This window comes from Lynx canadensis, chromosome D2, assembly GCF_007474595.2.
Source record: "Lynx canadensis isolate LIC74 chromosome D2, mLynCan4.pri.v2, whole genome shotgun sequence".
NCBI classification, from domain to species: domain Eukaryota; kingdom Metazoa; phylum Chordata; class Mammalia; order Carnivora; family Felidae; genus Lynx; species Lynx canadensis.
In genome coordinates this window covers 13,882,829-13,895,528 of record NC_044313.2, presented here as the reverse complement: position 1 = coordinate 13,895,528, position 12,700 = coordinate 13,882,829, and the positions used below count along the sequence as shown (strand labels likewise).

At 55.1% G+C, this 12,700-nt stretch overlaps 1 protein-coding gene across 2 annotated transcripts; it reads right to left on the bottom strand.

The window, feature by feature from the left end:
- Positions 1-6,669: 6,669 nt before the first annotated feature.
- VAX1 (ventral anterior homeobox 1) lies at positions 6,670-12,335 on the bottom strand. Of its 2 annotated transcripts, none has more exons than XM_030335626.1 (3): positions 12,095-12,335; positions 10,722-10,916; positions 6,670-6,755 (listed from the first exon to the last, which is right to left on the bottom strand). In XM_030335626.1, the coding sequence occupies exons 1-3, from the start codon at positions 12,333-12,335 to the stop codon at positions 6,715-6,717; spliced, it is 477 nt and encodes a 158-aa protein (XP_030191486.1). In that variant the 3' UTR covers positions 6,670-6,714. The 2 variants fall into 2 exon arrangements, with proteins under 2 accessions (XP_030191486.1, XP_030191485.1); XM_030335625.1 differs by lacking the exon at positions 6,670-6,755 and adding an exon at positions 8,295-8,885 and having other exon boundaries at positions 10,729-10,916.
- Positions 12,336-12,700: the final 365 nt, after the last annotated feature.

Here is a 12,700-nt window from a genome sequence, read left to right as displayed (position 1 = left end):
CTCTTCCCTCCCACTCCTCCCTGGGCTGCCTTTGCCAAGATGGGACATACCTTCCTGATCATCTCAGAACCGACAGTCCTTCCCTGCAGGCTCTCTGCCCATCCCACCCAACAACACCCTCTCAAACTCTCTGTGCTTGCCCTCCATAGCATCAACTGACATCGGGGACAGAAAATTAAACTTGCATTTAGCTCTTCCCTGGAATGGACGAGGCCTGACCCTCAATAAAATGGGCACGAGGATGAACTTACTTACCCACCACCTATCTAACAGATGGCAGTTTTATCTAACAAATGAGAAAGCAGGGAAACAAAACAAAACGTGGGTACTCGCTACTGGGCATCCCTAACAAATCCCTCATCTCTGCTTCTCTCCTTCCAAGAGCTGGCCCCGCCTGGGTTGCTTTCCAGAGCCCAGAGCGTTGGTCTGGAGGATGGAGAAGGAGCCTCTGGCCGACCCCTCTCGCCTTTTACGCAAGCTGAGCAGCTGGGATGAGAACCCCGGCCGAGCATGGACGGGTAGAGAAGGGGGCTTCCAGGGGTCGTGGCCGCACCTCCTGAGGTGGGGTGGGCTGCCCCACAGACCTGAGTCACCGCTGACATCTTCAGAGCCAGCCCTGCGAGGAAGACCTTTCCAGCGCCGCCTTCTCCTGCTGGGCAGGAGGGCGCCATGGCGGCGCTCAGCGTAGGCGAAGGCGGCGAAAGCGTCACACCAGGCCGAGCTGTCCACCTTCCTGGTGGTGGTCGCGGCTGGCACCTCTCGCGAACGCATCCCCGCCCGGGACCCCAGCGAGCACCGCGTGGGGTGGGCCTCGAGAGGCCCGGGGTGCCGGCGCGGGGATGGCGAGGCCAAGTGACCCCAGGAACGCAACCTCGGAGGCCTTCAGGCCCTTGCCGCAGACTCCGCCCACTGACACGAGACCCAGAGCGCAAGCGCCAGGCTCACGCAGAGGGCGCATGCTCCAGGAATGTTCCCACTCGTGGGCTCTCCTTCCTGCAGGTCCAAGGCCTCTGCGAGAACTCTCCTCTCCTTCCTCAGGCTTGGAGCTGCCTCGCCCCACCCCCTCCCTTCTTGGGTTCAGGTTCAGCATCTGAGTCCTTCTCTGGCTCAAGGGAAATGGTTTCAAAGTTCCACTTGGGCCCCATCTTGAAATCCATGTCAACGCCAGTCACTTCCCCTTGGTTACTAAGATCTGTTGATTTTATCGCGGAAGATGTCTTGAGGCCATCCCCTCTCCTCCATTTCTGCCGCTACTACACCAATGAATGACACCACCACCACCACCGTCATCCTCTCTTGTCCCTATTGGAGTGAACTCACCAATTGTTCTCTGCTTCAGAATCCTTGTGCTTCTCTTTCCACACCACCTCCCCTGGGATTCTCCCCTACTGCCAAAAAAAAAATTTTTTTTTTTCAAAATACAGATGTTCACTGAGTTCATGATCTCCTTGGGAGAACCTTTCCTCATCACCTTGATGGTAAAATGAAAATGTTATAAATATAGTATACCAGGTCCCGCCTGCATTCCTGCCTCTTCTCCCATGATTTGCCCTCCAGTCATTCTACAGTGAAGGTCCTCAGTGCTTCCTCGCCATTTCTGTCACTTTCCATGCACTTTCCCACAACATTTGATACAAGCTGGGTTCCCTAAGAAGCAGAGAGATTAGCATGTAGGAGGTATATTAGTGAATGCTCCAAGTTCATCAAGTGTGGAAGAGAAAAGAAAGAAGCAGCACCGGGCAGAAGGAGAAGTCCAGCTGCATTGGAATCTTGACAGAACTGCAGCCAACAATTCGGGGAGTTGAGAAGAGGGAATGGTCCTTCAAAGCTACCCAAAGCTGGGGTGTGAGCACCAGACTTAACCCCATGTCTCTCTCAGTCATTGGGCAAGGTGGCTCTCTCAGCTAAGGCAATTCCCAAAGGACACTGACAGCTGAGGACTGTCTGCCATGTCACTAAAGTAATAATTTATCATTTTGAGTAAAACTGTGCTTACTGATGACTATGGTATCCAGTCTAAAGGCAGGGAGAGTAAAGTCCATTATGACGGGCTCAACCACAATTCCAGGTCCTTCTTCATGAAAGGACTTTATGCCAATCTCCACACTCTACAGATGGGGAAACTGAGGCCCCGAGTCTCAGATCATCAGTTATCACAATGACACAGTCTTGTAATAAATGGCTAATATTTGAATGTTTGTATTAGTTTGTACCAGATAGTTTATATGCCTTATCCAATTAACTACTCATGAAAATTCTATAAGGCATCTACCATTATTGTCATCATTTGACATATGTGGAAACAGGCTTAGGGCAGCTGGCCAAGTAGCTTGTCTGAGACTACCCAGCTATTACATGGTGGCTCTAGGATCCAAACCTAAGTCACTCTGATTCTAGAGCCCATAACTAGTAACCACTAAGAAGTACAGCAAACCATCATTGTGGCCATTGCGAGATACCAAGAAATAGGAGTGTGTGTGTGTTTGTGTGTGTGTTGCTGTTATTTCTAAGAATGGACCCAACATTACCACGTGAAGCCCACATTTATTTTGTGTTTTCAGGGTAAGAGGATAAGCAAATGTGCTTCTAGATAGAAAATAGGCTTCAAGCATAAATCAGAGAATACAGAAGTAATTTTCAGCTTCTGTGTCCCTTTAATGCCAGTTTCTCTCACCCTGGGGGGCCTGCTCCTTTCCATTGCTCTCTACTATCGCTCCAATAGAATCCTCAGTTCCAGCCAAGAAAGGTAGAGGGCTTTCAGCAAATCTGGAGGGCTCTCCTCTACCCTCCCCAAACTCCCAGGTCTGAAGGGGAGCAGCATGTCCAGCGAGGTGGTCCCAGTTGGGTTTATTAAAAAACATCCCTGAGACCTGAGGAATCACCAAATTCTATCCCTCTTTCCTTTCCTGCTTCATCAAAATGAAACCCATCCCAGTAAAAAGACTCTGAAATGTAAAGATTTCCCAGTGTAGACATGGTGTTAAGTTACAATGGTATGATGTGATCCAAGAAACTCCAAATTGGTCAGAACATGTGGATTAATTTGTTTAACAAACATTCCTTGTATTCCCACCAAACAGCAGGCCCTGGGCCAGATGCAGGAGGTTGCAGTGTTTTGAGAACTTGCCATTTAGTACAGTTCTCAAATGTTAGTGTGGAAATCACTTGGGAAACTTATTAATAATGCACATTCCTGAGCCCCACTCCCATAGTTTCTGATTCATATGGGGGTAGGGGGGCTGAAGTACAGGAATCTGCATTTTAACCAGTCTCCAGGTGATTCAGAAGCAGGTGGTCTTCTGTTGTTTCTTGAGAACCGCTGACTTAGTAGACCTTAAGTTCTGATCGGATGTTTGACTTAAGTCACTTAGACTCAGCACCACAGGGGATTGGAAGAAATACATGATTTCTAATTCTGTCCAGAAGCCTTGGGGAGACTTCCTGGAAGGTTTTCTGTGCAATTAGCAGGACACCAAGATGACACCATTTCTTTTCAAACAGGAGAAAAACATTGTATCATCATGTGGCCTAAGAGGAGAAGTTGGAAGAATATCACTGAAACAATTCAAGAAGTGTGTGTGTGTGTGTGTGTGTGCCCACGTGTGTAAAGATTCATCAACTGTATGCTTAAGCTTTGTGTACTTTACCATATAGATGTTTACCATATGGATGTTAGATCGTAAAGAAGTTTTTTGGTTTTATTTTGTTTGTTTTTTTACAGAAGTATGAGGTAGAGATGGTAAGGTGTTTAAAGATGTCACTCTGGAGAGGAGTAGGGGCAGGAGTTGGATACCCGCAAGAAAGAAAACAGGAAGAAGGGAAAAATTCAAACCTCTTGATGAAGGCACCAAGTAAATCCTTAGCAGCCGGTGTAGCAAAAAAGAGGGCTGGAAATGGGAGTCCACAGATGTGGGTGTAAACAGGCTAAAGAATTCAGGTACCATGAACCAGACACTTTGGGCACAAAAGGAAAGTATGAAGGAATAAAAGAAGGGAAGAGAAGAAAGAAGGGAAGGAGGGAAGGAGGAAGGGGGGGGGCGGGCAGAAGAAAAGAAGGAGAAAAAAAAAAAGCAGGAAGAAGAGGGTCCTGGACGTGTGGGGAGCTTATAGTCTTGTGGCTCTGACAAGGGCCATAGCCTCCAGCAAGAGTCATTTGACTGCTCCAAGCCTCATGTGGCTCTTTTTTTTTTTTTAATGTTTATTTATTTCTGAGACAGAGAGAGACAGAGCATGAGTGAGGGAGGGGCAGAGAGAGAGGGAGACACAGAATCGGAAACAGGCTCCAGGCTCTGAGCTGCCAGCCCAGAGCCCGACGTGGGGCTCGAACTCACAAACCGTGAGCTCATGACCTGAGCCGAAGTCAGTCTCTCAACCGACTGAGCCACCCAGGCGCCCCTCATGTGGCTCTTTAAAATGAGGCTGGCACTCTGCAAGTAAGGAGTAATACAGACGGTATATGTGAAAGGCTATTTGTCAACTATAAAGGGCTGCTAAATGCTATTTATTATGACTACACTCTGCTCTGGGCCAGGCCAGCTGCAAGTATGGATCTGAGCCTGTGTCCCAGCTCAACTCCCCAAGTGACTTCCCACGTCTTCCCCGCACCTGACCACCAAAGTCACAGGAGTTTGGTGAGAGGTTTTTTTTTTTTTTTCTTTTTCTTTTTCTTTTTTGCTCTGAGCTAACTTGGACATTGCTTTGTGCAGGCCTGAGCATGAGATTCCTTTCAGCTCCCCCAACTCCAGCTGTTCTCCTTGACCTCCAGGAGCCCCTTCCACCTTCTCCCAGGCAGGGCCAGCTGTTGTCACAGAGGCCACCTGCCTCCTCCCTGGCCTGTGAGTCACTCGAGGGAGGACAGAGGCCTCACCAGAGCCCTCCAGGGACCCAGGCAGCTTGCTGGAGGCCCTTGGGGAAGGAGGGGGAACAAGACAGGCACTAAAATTAAATGAATTGTCTATAAACGTTTTTTAATTAAAATTGTGATTCATGTTCTATGCAGAAGAGTCTCGTTAAGAACAATTGCACTCCCTGAGTGGCAGGAGAAGAGCTCAGCAGCTCTTCCCAAAGCCAGGGAGGGAAGGGAGGTGAGAGCAGAGAAACGGGGTAGGCAGCTCTTTCCCCTTTTGAGGGATAAGGAAGTGAAAAGAGAAAGGAGGGAAAGCTTCTAAGGGATCTGCTTGGTGACTCCCCAGGCTGATGCCCCTGGGGGAGGGGGCTAAGCTTGGTGGGGACCCTGAAGCTAGGATTTTGTGTTTTCTTTTGTTCCATACATGTATGCCACCTTCTCGCTCTCTTCTCCCCCTTCACTGGCCCCAAACCACCAGCCAGAAAGCTGCATCAGAGCCACCCACGCCTTGGTCCTGGGGCCACCAGGAGAAGGCACAGGAATTGGGGAGAGAGAGAGAGACAGAGAGAGAGAATGAATGTGAGTGAGAAGCAGAGAGACAGAGAGCGACTGGGGAGAAGCAATGGAAGAAAGGAGAAACAAGGGGATGGAGACCCAGAGCAGCAGGGGAGAGAGACCCTTAGAGGGACAGAAGGGAGAAAGCAGGTTCCAGCTAAAGAAAATAAGACAGGGAGGGGAGGAGCCCAGAGGTAGCAAGCCAAGGGGTGTGCAGCGACTTCCAGAAACAAAAGTAGACTGTCTGGGGGCGGTGGCTGCTCTCAGGAAAACAACCAGCTCACCGCAAAGGCCCTAAACCACGCAGAGTTCCAACCTACACTCAGCTTATGAACTCAGCCGACCACACTGTGCCGCCGCCTCATTTCGGGTGCCTCAAACTTGCGGTTCAGGCACAGTACCCTCGTGAGGGTTCGAGGGGCCCGGCCTGTGCAGGTGCCCCAAGGGAACTGCGGGCCCCCTCATCACCCTGGTGCCCGGGCACCAGGAAGAGGGAGCTAGGACCGATAGGCCTGCGCCCCGGGGGCCTCATGCTTTAGGAAAGTGTCTAGATGTATCCTCCTCAACCCCTGCATTCTCTCTGCACCGTCTACATCCGCTCACCACCGCGTATATAGTGGGGTGGGGTGGGGGAAGAGGTCTGTGCAGGAATTAATATCTTTTCCATTCTCTTGCTCCTTCAAGTTTCTCTTAGCGGCAGAGAGACTCTAAATCAGAAGAAAGGAAAATCGTAACTGTTCCGGGCCCTGTGATTGCATGAATCCAAAATACTGCCGGTCAGCTTGGAGATGTGGCTGGAAAACTCTAGAAACTGGGAGTGTTAGGAGGCAGGAACTTTAGGGTGTCAGGACACAAGTTCCTAAATAAACCCAGAAACACCACGCGGGGAGAATGGGGGTGGGGGGCAGGGCCTGAAGGTCTAACCTATTGGACAGAGAGAGAGTGAGACCCACTCAAAGAAGTGAAACAACATTTTAGCCAGGCGGCTGTGTCTCTAGGGACCAAAGTCCGCCCCAAACCTCCTCTCAGGAGCTCATGCCAGGTACCGGCTGCAGGGCCTGGAGCTCTGGGGCTGCCTGCCACCCTCTGCCCCAGGAGTCCCCAGGCCACCGAGCCATATCATTTGCTGGGTCTCTCTTCCTTTTCTTCTTCTTCTTCTTTTTTGATTTGTTTTTTTATCCTTCAAACACAAGACAAAAATACACCTCATTTATCATCTTAGATATATATATTTCACTCTCACCACATAAATACAAAACATCCAAATATCCAAAACATTCAGAACAAAGTTAGTAGCCAGGATTCAGTGACACCTACCCATGTTTGAATCGTTCATTATTTTCTTCACTAGTTCCTAAAAGAAAAAAAAGAGGGGTGGGGGAGCTTCCGACGTAAATAATTTACAATAAAATTACTATTTTAAAAAATGCTCTGCGCTCGCTTCGGATGAAGAAATACATTCTAGACGCTGCGGCACCTCGCCGTCTAGGTCTGTAGTTTTGGTTAAAATGCGGGTGGCCGTAGCTGCGGGGACGGAGGTTTGTGGCTCCGGTAAGGGATGAGGCTGTGGCGGTGTCGCGGTCCGGGTTTCTGACTTGGGACCGTGGAAACCTGGGGGGGTGGGGGTGGGGGGAGGGGGGTGGGGAGGGAAGCCTTTCCTATCTGAGCAGGTAGCCGATCTGAATACCGAGACTACCACACTGGAGGCCCGGTAGCCCCGCTGTCCCCGTCTCCGTCCCTGACACCTGGTCCTCCAAGAAGAGCTCTGAAATCCAGTCGTTTCCTGCGTGCTGGAAGGGTTTCCTGAATCCGGGAGTGGGGAAGAGGACGCAAACGGCATCGATTCGTCTCCAAGCCCAGCAATTCTGCCTGCGCGTCGTCGGGGAGACGCTGGCGAGAAGAGCCCAGCAGCCGCCCTTCCCTCGCTCCCGGAGCGGGGAGCTGTCGGCCGTCGCCCCGAACAGCCTCGGAGAAAAGATTCTGAATTGTCTTTCACTAGCGGCGTTGGCTTTTCTTTTGCTTTTTTCCTTTTAAGTTCCCGTTTAAAGTCATAACACCCAGAACTTGAATTTTGCATTGCCCCGCGGAGCGTTCTCTATCGTGGATTTTCGTAAGCCGTCCAAACTGGATTGTTACAGGAGTATTTAAAAACTGGTTTCGCTTCATCTGGTTTTATGTGGTAGTTATTACTCTGGCTTTATTGCTGATCCGATCAAATGTATCACCGCCGTTGCCCACCGTGACGTTTGGTGTATCTCCTGAGGTCGGGGGTGGTTGTGATTGTTGCTTCTCTAGAGGTGTTGGGGGGCGGGGTGGGGAATCGGCAAGATTTGTCCAGCCAGAAAGCTGCGTGTGCATCGGCTCTCCCAAGCAGTCCATAAAGTGGGGCTCAGGGGCTCCCCAAAGCCCTGGTTTCTCTGGCAAGAGGGAGGAACGTCTTCCTTTTTGCTCTAACGAAACCTACCGGCTTTTTCAGCCCCAGGGCTCTGCGCGCAGCTTTCCTCTTTCAATATTCCTAAGAATGATCACCGGCAGCAGCGGCCCGGCCCGATCTAGAGCAGGTGGCCTGTGCTTGACTTAGAACCAGTCTTTTCCTTCCAGGGCCTGGCATCGGCTGGGGCATCAGTTGGCTAATTCGGGCATTCCCCCCCCCAATTCTTTGGATTCTCCTGGATTCAGAAGGAAGTTGGGGGGAGGAGAGGAGGACGGAGGGAAGGTAGAAAAAAAGTAGCCCAAAATAAGATTGGTAGCAGAGACTAACGGGGAAGGAGAGCTGTCAGAGGCCTGGTGGGAGCGGGAAGCCCAGCCCAGGAGCCTCGGGCGCCGAATACGCGAGTCCATAAATATCACCACAATAGATACTATAAATATAAATACAGGCAAACACGTAAAATCAGTCCAGCGCTTTTTTCTCGGCCCCTTCTTTATTGTTGGTCCGGGAGTAAGGCTCGAAGGCCGAGGAGCTCAGGTATCGGGCGGAGAGTTCTTGCAAATTCCCTGCCAGCGAACCGGCCATTGTCAACGGAGCGGAGGACAGGCGGCTGGCGACGGAGCCGAGCAGCGAGGGTACGGGTAGGCTGAAGAGGCCGTGGCCGGCAGCCGGCGCGCCCGCATGCAGTCCCCCTGGCCCAGCGGGCCCGGGGCCCGGAGCGCCGCCCACGGCCGGCGGGTGCGGGGACGCGGCGCCGGTGGGACCCGGGGCGGCGGCGGCGGCGGCGGCGGCGGCGGCGGCGGCGGCCGAGCCCGCCGCGGCGCCGGCGCCCAGGGCCGGCAGGCTGGGCCCGCGTAGCGCCGAGCCGAGCGCGCCGGTGGCGCAGGGCGGCAGCAGCGCGGGTAGGCCGGGCGGCGACAGCAGGCGGCCCTGCTCCAGCAGCCGCAGCACGCTGCACGTGGCGGCCGTCTCCGACACCACCGAGCGCAGCTCCGAGTCCTTGCCCTGGTCTTTCTTCTGCTTCGTGCGCCGGTTCTGGAACCAGACCTTCACCTGGGCGCAGGGGCGCAGGGAGGGCGGGAGAGAGGGGCAGGGGGAGACCGGCGTCAAGGGGGGCGGGCTCCCAGGACGCGAGGGCTCCGTGAAGGTCCCCTTTCCCAGCCCCAGCCCCAGCCCCAGCCCCAGCCCCGGTCCCAGCCCCACCTCGCAGCAGGAGAGGTTGCTGGCTGGGGAGCTCCCTGGGCCACCAAGAGTTGGACACAGCTGCACTAGGCTGGGCTTCCGGGTCGTGGAAGCGGGCCTAGGCTGTCAGAGATTATTATAAGTAAAGTATTAAAGATGTCCGTGATCCTAACTCGAAGGAAGACCAGAAGGAATTTCACCGGGCTGCCTAGCTACCTGCATGCAGCCAGACAGGGATCATCCTGGCTTGTGAGCTCACATTTCCAGAAGAGGGGTGAGGCCTGAAGGCTGCTGTGTGGGAAGTAGGGGGGTGGGTGAGGAGGAGTGTTGCTCTGTTTTGCTGGACCCAGGCCCTTAGCCCAACCAAATTTAGCCTCTGCCGCATTAGTACTGTCCAAGGCTTCAAGAGGCTGTTACTTGCTTACTGGGGTCAGACGTGGCCATTAACTAGCAGCAAGCTGGGAAGGTGGCTGTAGAAGGAATAATTTGTGCAGGATGGACTTTATAGGCCAAGCTATCTCCACCTCCTCTCTCTGCCTCTGGATTGGAGGCTCTGAGTGATACTCTTAATTTATCACCTGTTCTCCAACATGAACTTTGGAATCATGGGAGGAAGTCAGGAGGCTGGGGTGAACCAAATTCTCTCCGCCAACCTCCCTCTCACTTTCTCATCTCCCTCTGCCCCCTCCTTGGGACTACCTGGTGGCCCAGAATGGAGTTTAGCAGTTATATGGAAAGGTCTAGATTTTGCAAACCTAAGAGGGGTGGTAGTAGAGAAAACAGGAAAAAGCTATCATGCCAACTCAAACTCAAAAAGAACATCCAAGATGATCTGTCTTCAGTTCTCAGCTTTCTGCCCAGATCCCAGACCTAAAATGCTCCTTACCTGCTTCAGGGCTGGGCACAGGGAAAGAGACTGGCCCTCAGAAAGGAGTCTCCCTTACCTAGGCCAAGCTGATGCCATGCCCTCACCAGGCCCCAAAGCTCTCTGGCCCTGAAAAGTCCAGGGTCCAGAGTCTATGTGACTAACTCCAATAACGTCATGTGGATTTTACGTAAAGGAAAAGACCTAAAGCGCAGTTGGCAGTGATGGCTCCCAGGGCCCCAGATCTGCCCCTGATCCCATATATCATTGTCACAGAAGACAGGGCCTCCTAGGTGCCCAGTGGGTGCCCAGCGCTGGGAATGGGTCCACACTCAAGGGGCAGGGCGGCCTGCCTGCACAGGCAAATCTCAGGCATGTGTGCCTTTGCAATCTAGTTGTCACCCTCAGCACCCAGGTGCCTTTGGCCCCAGCCCCATGCTTGCAGAACAGGCCTGGGTGTTGAATAAGCCTGGGGTCCCCAAAGAGGGTGGTGCCTGGAAATCTGGCCAAAATGGCGTGGCCAAGACAGGGGCAAACATTGGTTCCTTGTGGAGAAGAGGCAAGCAGGTTATTCTCAAGACTGTGATCTAAAAAGAATTCCAAAGGACAACAGTTGGGGCCTCCTGGGCTAGGCCAAGGAGGGCAGAGTGTAGGCCCTGGAAGACTTGAGGGTGTAGAGGGAAAGGAATGGTTTATGGAAGGGAAGGAATCGTGAGGTCTTTCACCCCATCCAATCTGCCTCCCCTGGGCGTCTCTGTCCAGAGCCAGGCTGGGTACCCGGGAGGAGCCAGTTACAGAGATGGGGAGGCAGGCTTGTGCAGAGATGTGCACGGCCTGGCCACCCGGTACCTGGGTCTCGGAGAGGTTAAGCTGCCGGGCGAGCTCGGTCCTCTCTCGGCCCACCACGTACTGGCAGCGCTGGAACTCCATCTCCAGCCGGTACAGCTGCTCCGCGGTGAAGGACGTGCGCGTCCTCTTGGGCCGGTCCAGGTCCAGGCCCTTGGGCAGGATGATCTCTCGGATGGAACCCTTGGCATCTGAGGAAGGGGAGATGTCAGCCACCGGAACCCTCCCGTCTCCCTCCACCTCCCTGGCCGGAGCTGGCTTGAGGACACGGCCGCCAGCTGCCTGCAGTCTGGGGTGGGGGATGGGGGTGGAGGGCTGCGGTCACAGCCGGGGAGCAAAGACACTGTGCGTTTTGGGGAGCTAGGGGGCTAACTCCACACCGCTGACGAGAGGCGGAACCAGACTTGGCCTTTATAGAGGCCTCTAGACATGGGAGGAAAAAAAAAATGCCAAATCAGCTGATGATCCTTCAGGCCTGGGAGCCTCGGCTGCGCGGTCTGGGTCCCCTTGTAGCCTGAGGGTCTCCAAACTGACCAGGCCGGGGCCCACCGTCCCCAGCTCTGGGGCGCGTAGACCAGACTCGTCTCCCGCTGCCCCAGCGCCCCACCCCGGGGTTTCCTTCTCTCCTGAGCCGGGGCGGCGGAAGGAGGGGGGACCCGGTCTGGGCCGCCGGGGCCTGGCTATCTGCTGGCGGGGGCGGCGCGGGGCCGCGGCCGGGCCTCACCACCGCCGCCCCCCTAGCCGAGCGCAAAACGCGCAGCACGGCGGGGCCGAGTGGAGCACCGAGGCGACATCCGTGGCCCGGCGACCCAGCTCAGCCGCTTCTCCCGGCGGCGGCGGCGGCGAGGCGAGTCTCAAGCGCGGCGCCGGGGCCCTCGGCCCAGCGCGCCAACTAGCCCGGCAGTAGCCGGCGTTCGGCAGCTGCTCTCCGGCTCCCGCACTGCCCTTGGGTGCACTCGGCCCGCCAGGGCGCAGGAGCCCGTAGGCAGGCTCGCGGCAGGTCCTCTGGCTCGCACAGCGCGCACTCGTCCTCCATAGTGTCCTGCTCCCTCTCCCCGGCCGGAGGCCGCAGCCCGAAGCCCCGGCCGGCCCGCGCAGCCCCTAGGCTCCCCAGCAGCCCAGGAGGCGGGGCCCCTCGGGACTCGGAGGGTCGAGGCTGCAGGAGAGTGCGCGCCCCGGGTGCGAGTGCCCAGCGGCCAGCCAGACCGCGGGTGGGGGTGGGGGTGGGGGGGGAGAAAGGCCAGTAACTTTCTCCGAGTTCGCAGCCGACACCTCCTCCCCGCGGGCCTGCGTCTGGAGCCGCGCGCAGCTCGGGCCCCCGAGTCCTCCCCCAAAGCACACGCGCCCTGCATCCCGACCCCATTCCTACCTCGGACCAGGATCCGGCGGCAGTAATCCGGATCGGCAGTCGAATTGGATTTACTTTTGTTACAATCTTCCGCGGCGCCCGACGCGGAGAAGGCGCCCTGCGACTCCTTTAGGAAAGCGGCGGGGAGGCTCCCCTCCGCACCCTTGCTCTCCCGGCTCTCCTTGTGCGCGTTCTTCGAGACCCGGGCAGCCTCTGCGTCCGAGTGGCACCGAACGTCCATTTTGTCTGGTTTCCCGAACATGGGGGGAAAAGAAAAAAGAAAGAAAAGAAAAAGGAAGGAAAAAAAAAAAGAAAAAAAAAGAAAAAAACCAACAACAACAACAAAAAAAGGAGGCGCCGCGGGCACAAAACCCTACAAAGGAGCTCCTGCGCCCAGCCCAGAGAGAGGCAAGCGGCAAGAATGAATGTCCCCGCGGGGCGGCTGCGGCGACCGCGGGCGGGTCAGCGGCGACCGGCGAGTGGCGGAGAGGCGGCGGGTCTGATCCAGGATCCCGATGGAGCCGCGGCGAGGCCGCCTCGTCAGCGTCCGCGTCCTCTGAGCACGTCCAGTGTCCCCAGCCTGGCGATCAGGTAGCAAGCAGAGCAACTCCGAAATGCTGCGGCTCC

What these genes read in the sequence shown, in the direction of transcription:
- VAX1 (XM_030335625.1), bottom strand. Translation starts at nt 12,335, where the DNA reads ATGTTCGGGAAACCAGACAAAATGGACGTTCGGTGCCACTCGGACGCA. An exon ending in CCGCCGGATCCTGGTCCGAG is followed by an intron (nt 10,917 to 12,094) that starts GTAGGAATGGGG and finishes CCCCTTCCTCAG; the next exon opens with ATGCCAAGGGTTCCATCCGA. An exon ending in TTAACCTCTCCGAGACCCAG is followed by an intron (nt 8,886 to 10,728) that starts GTACCGGGTGGC and finishes CCCTGCGCCCAG; the next exon opens with GTGAAGGTCTGGTTCCAGAA.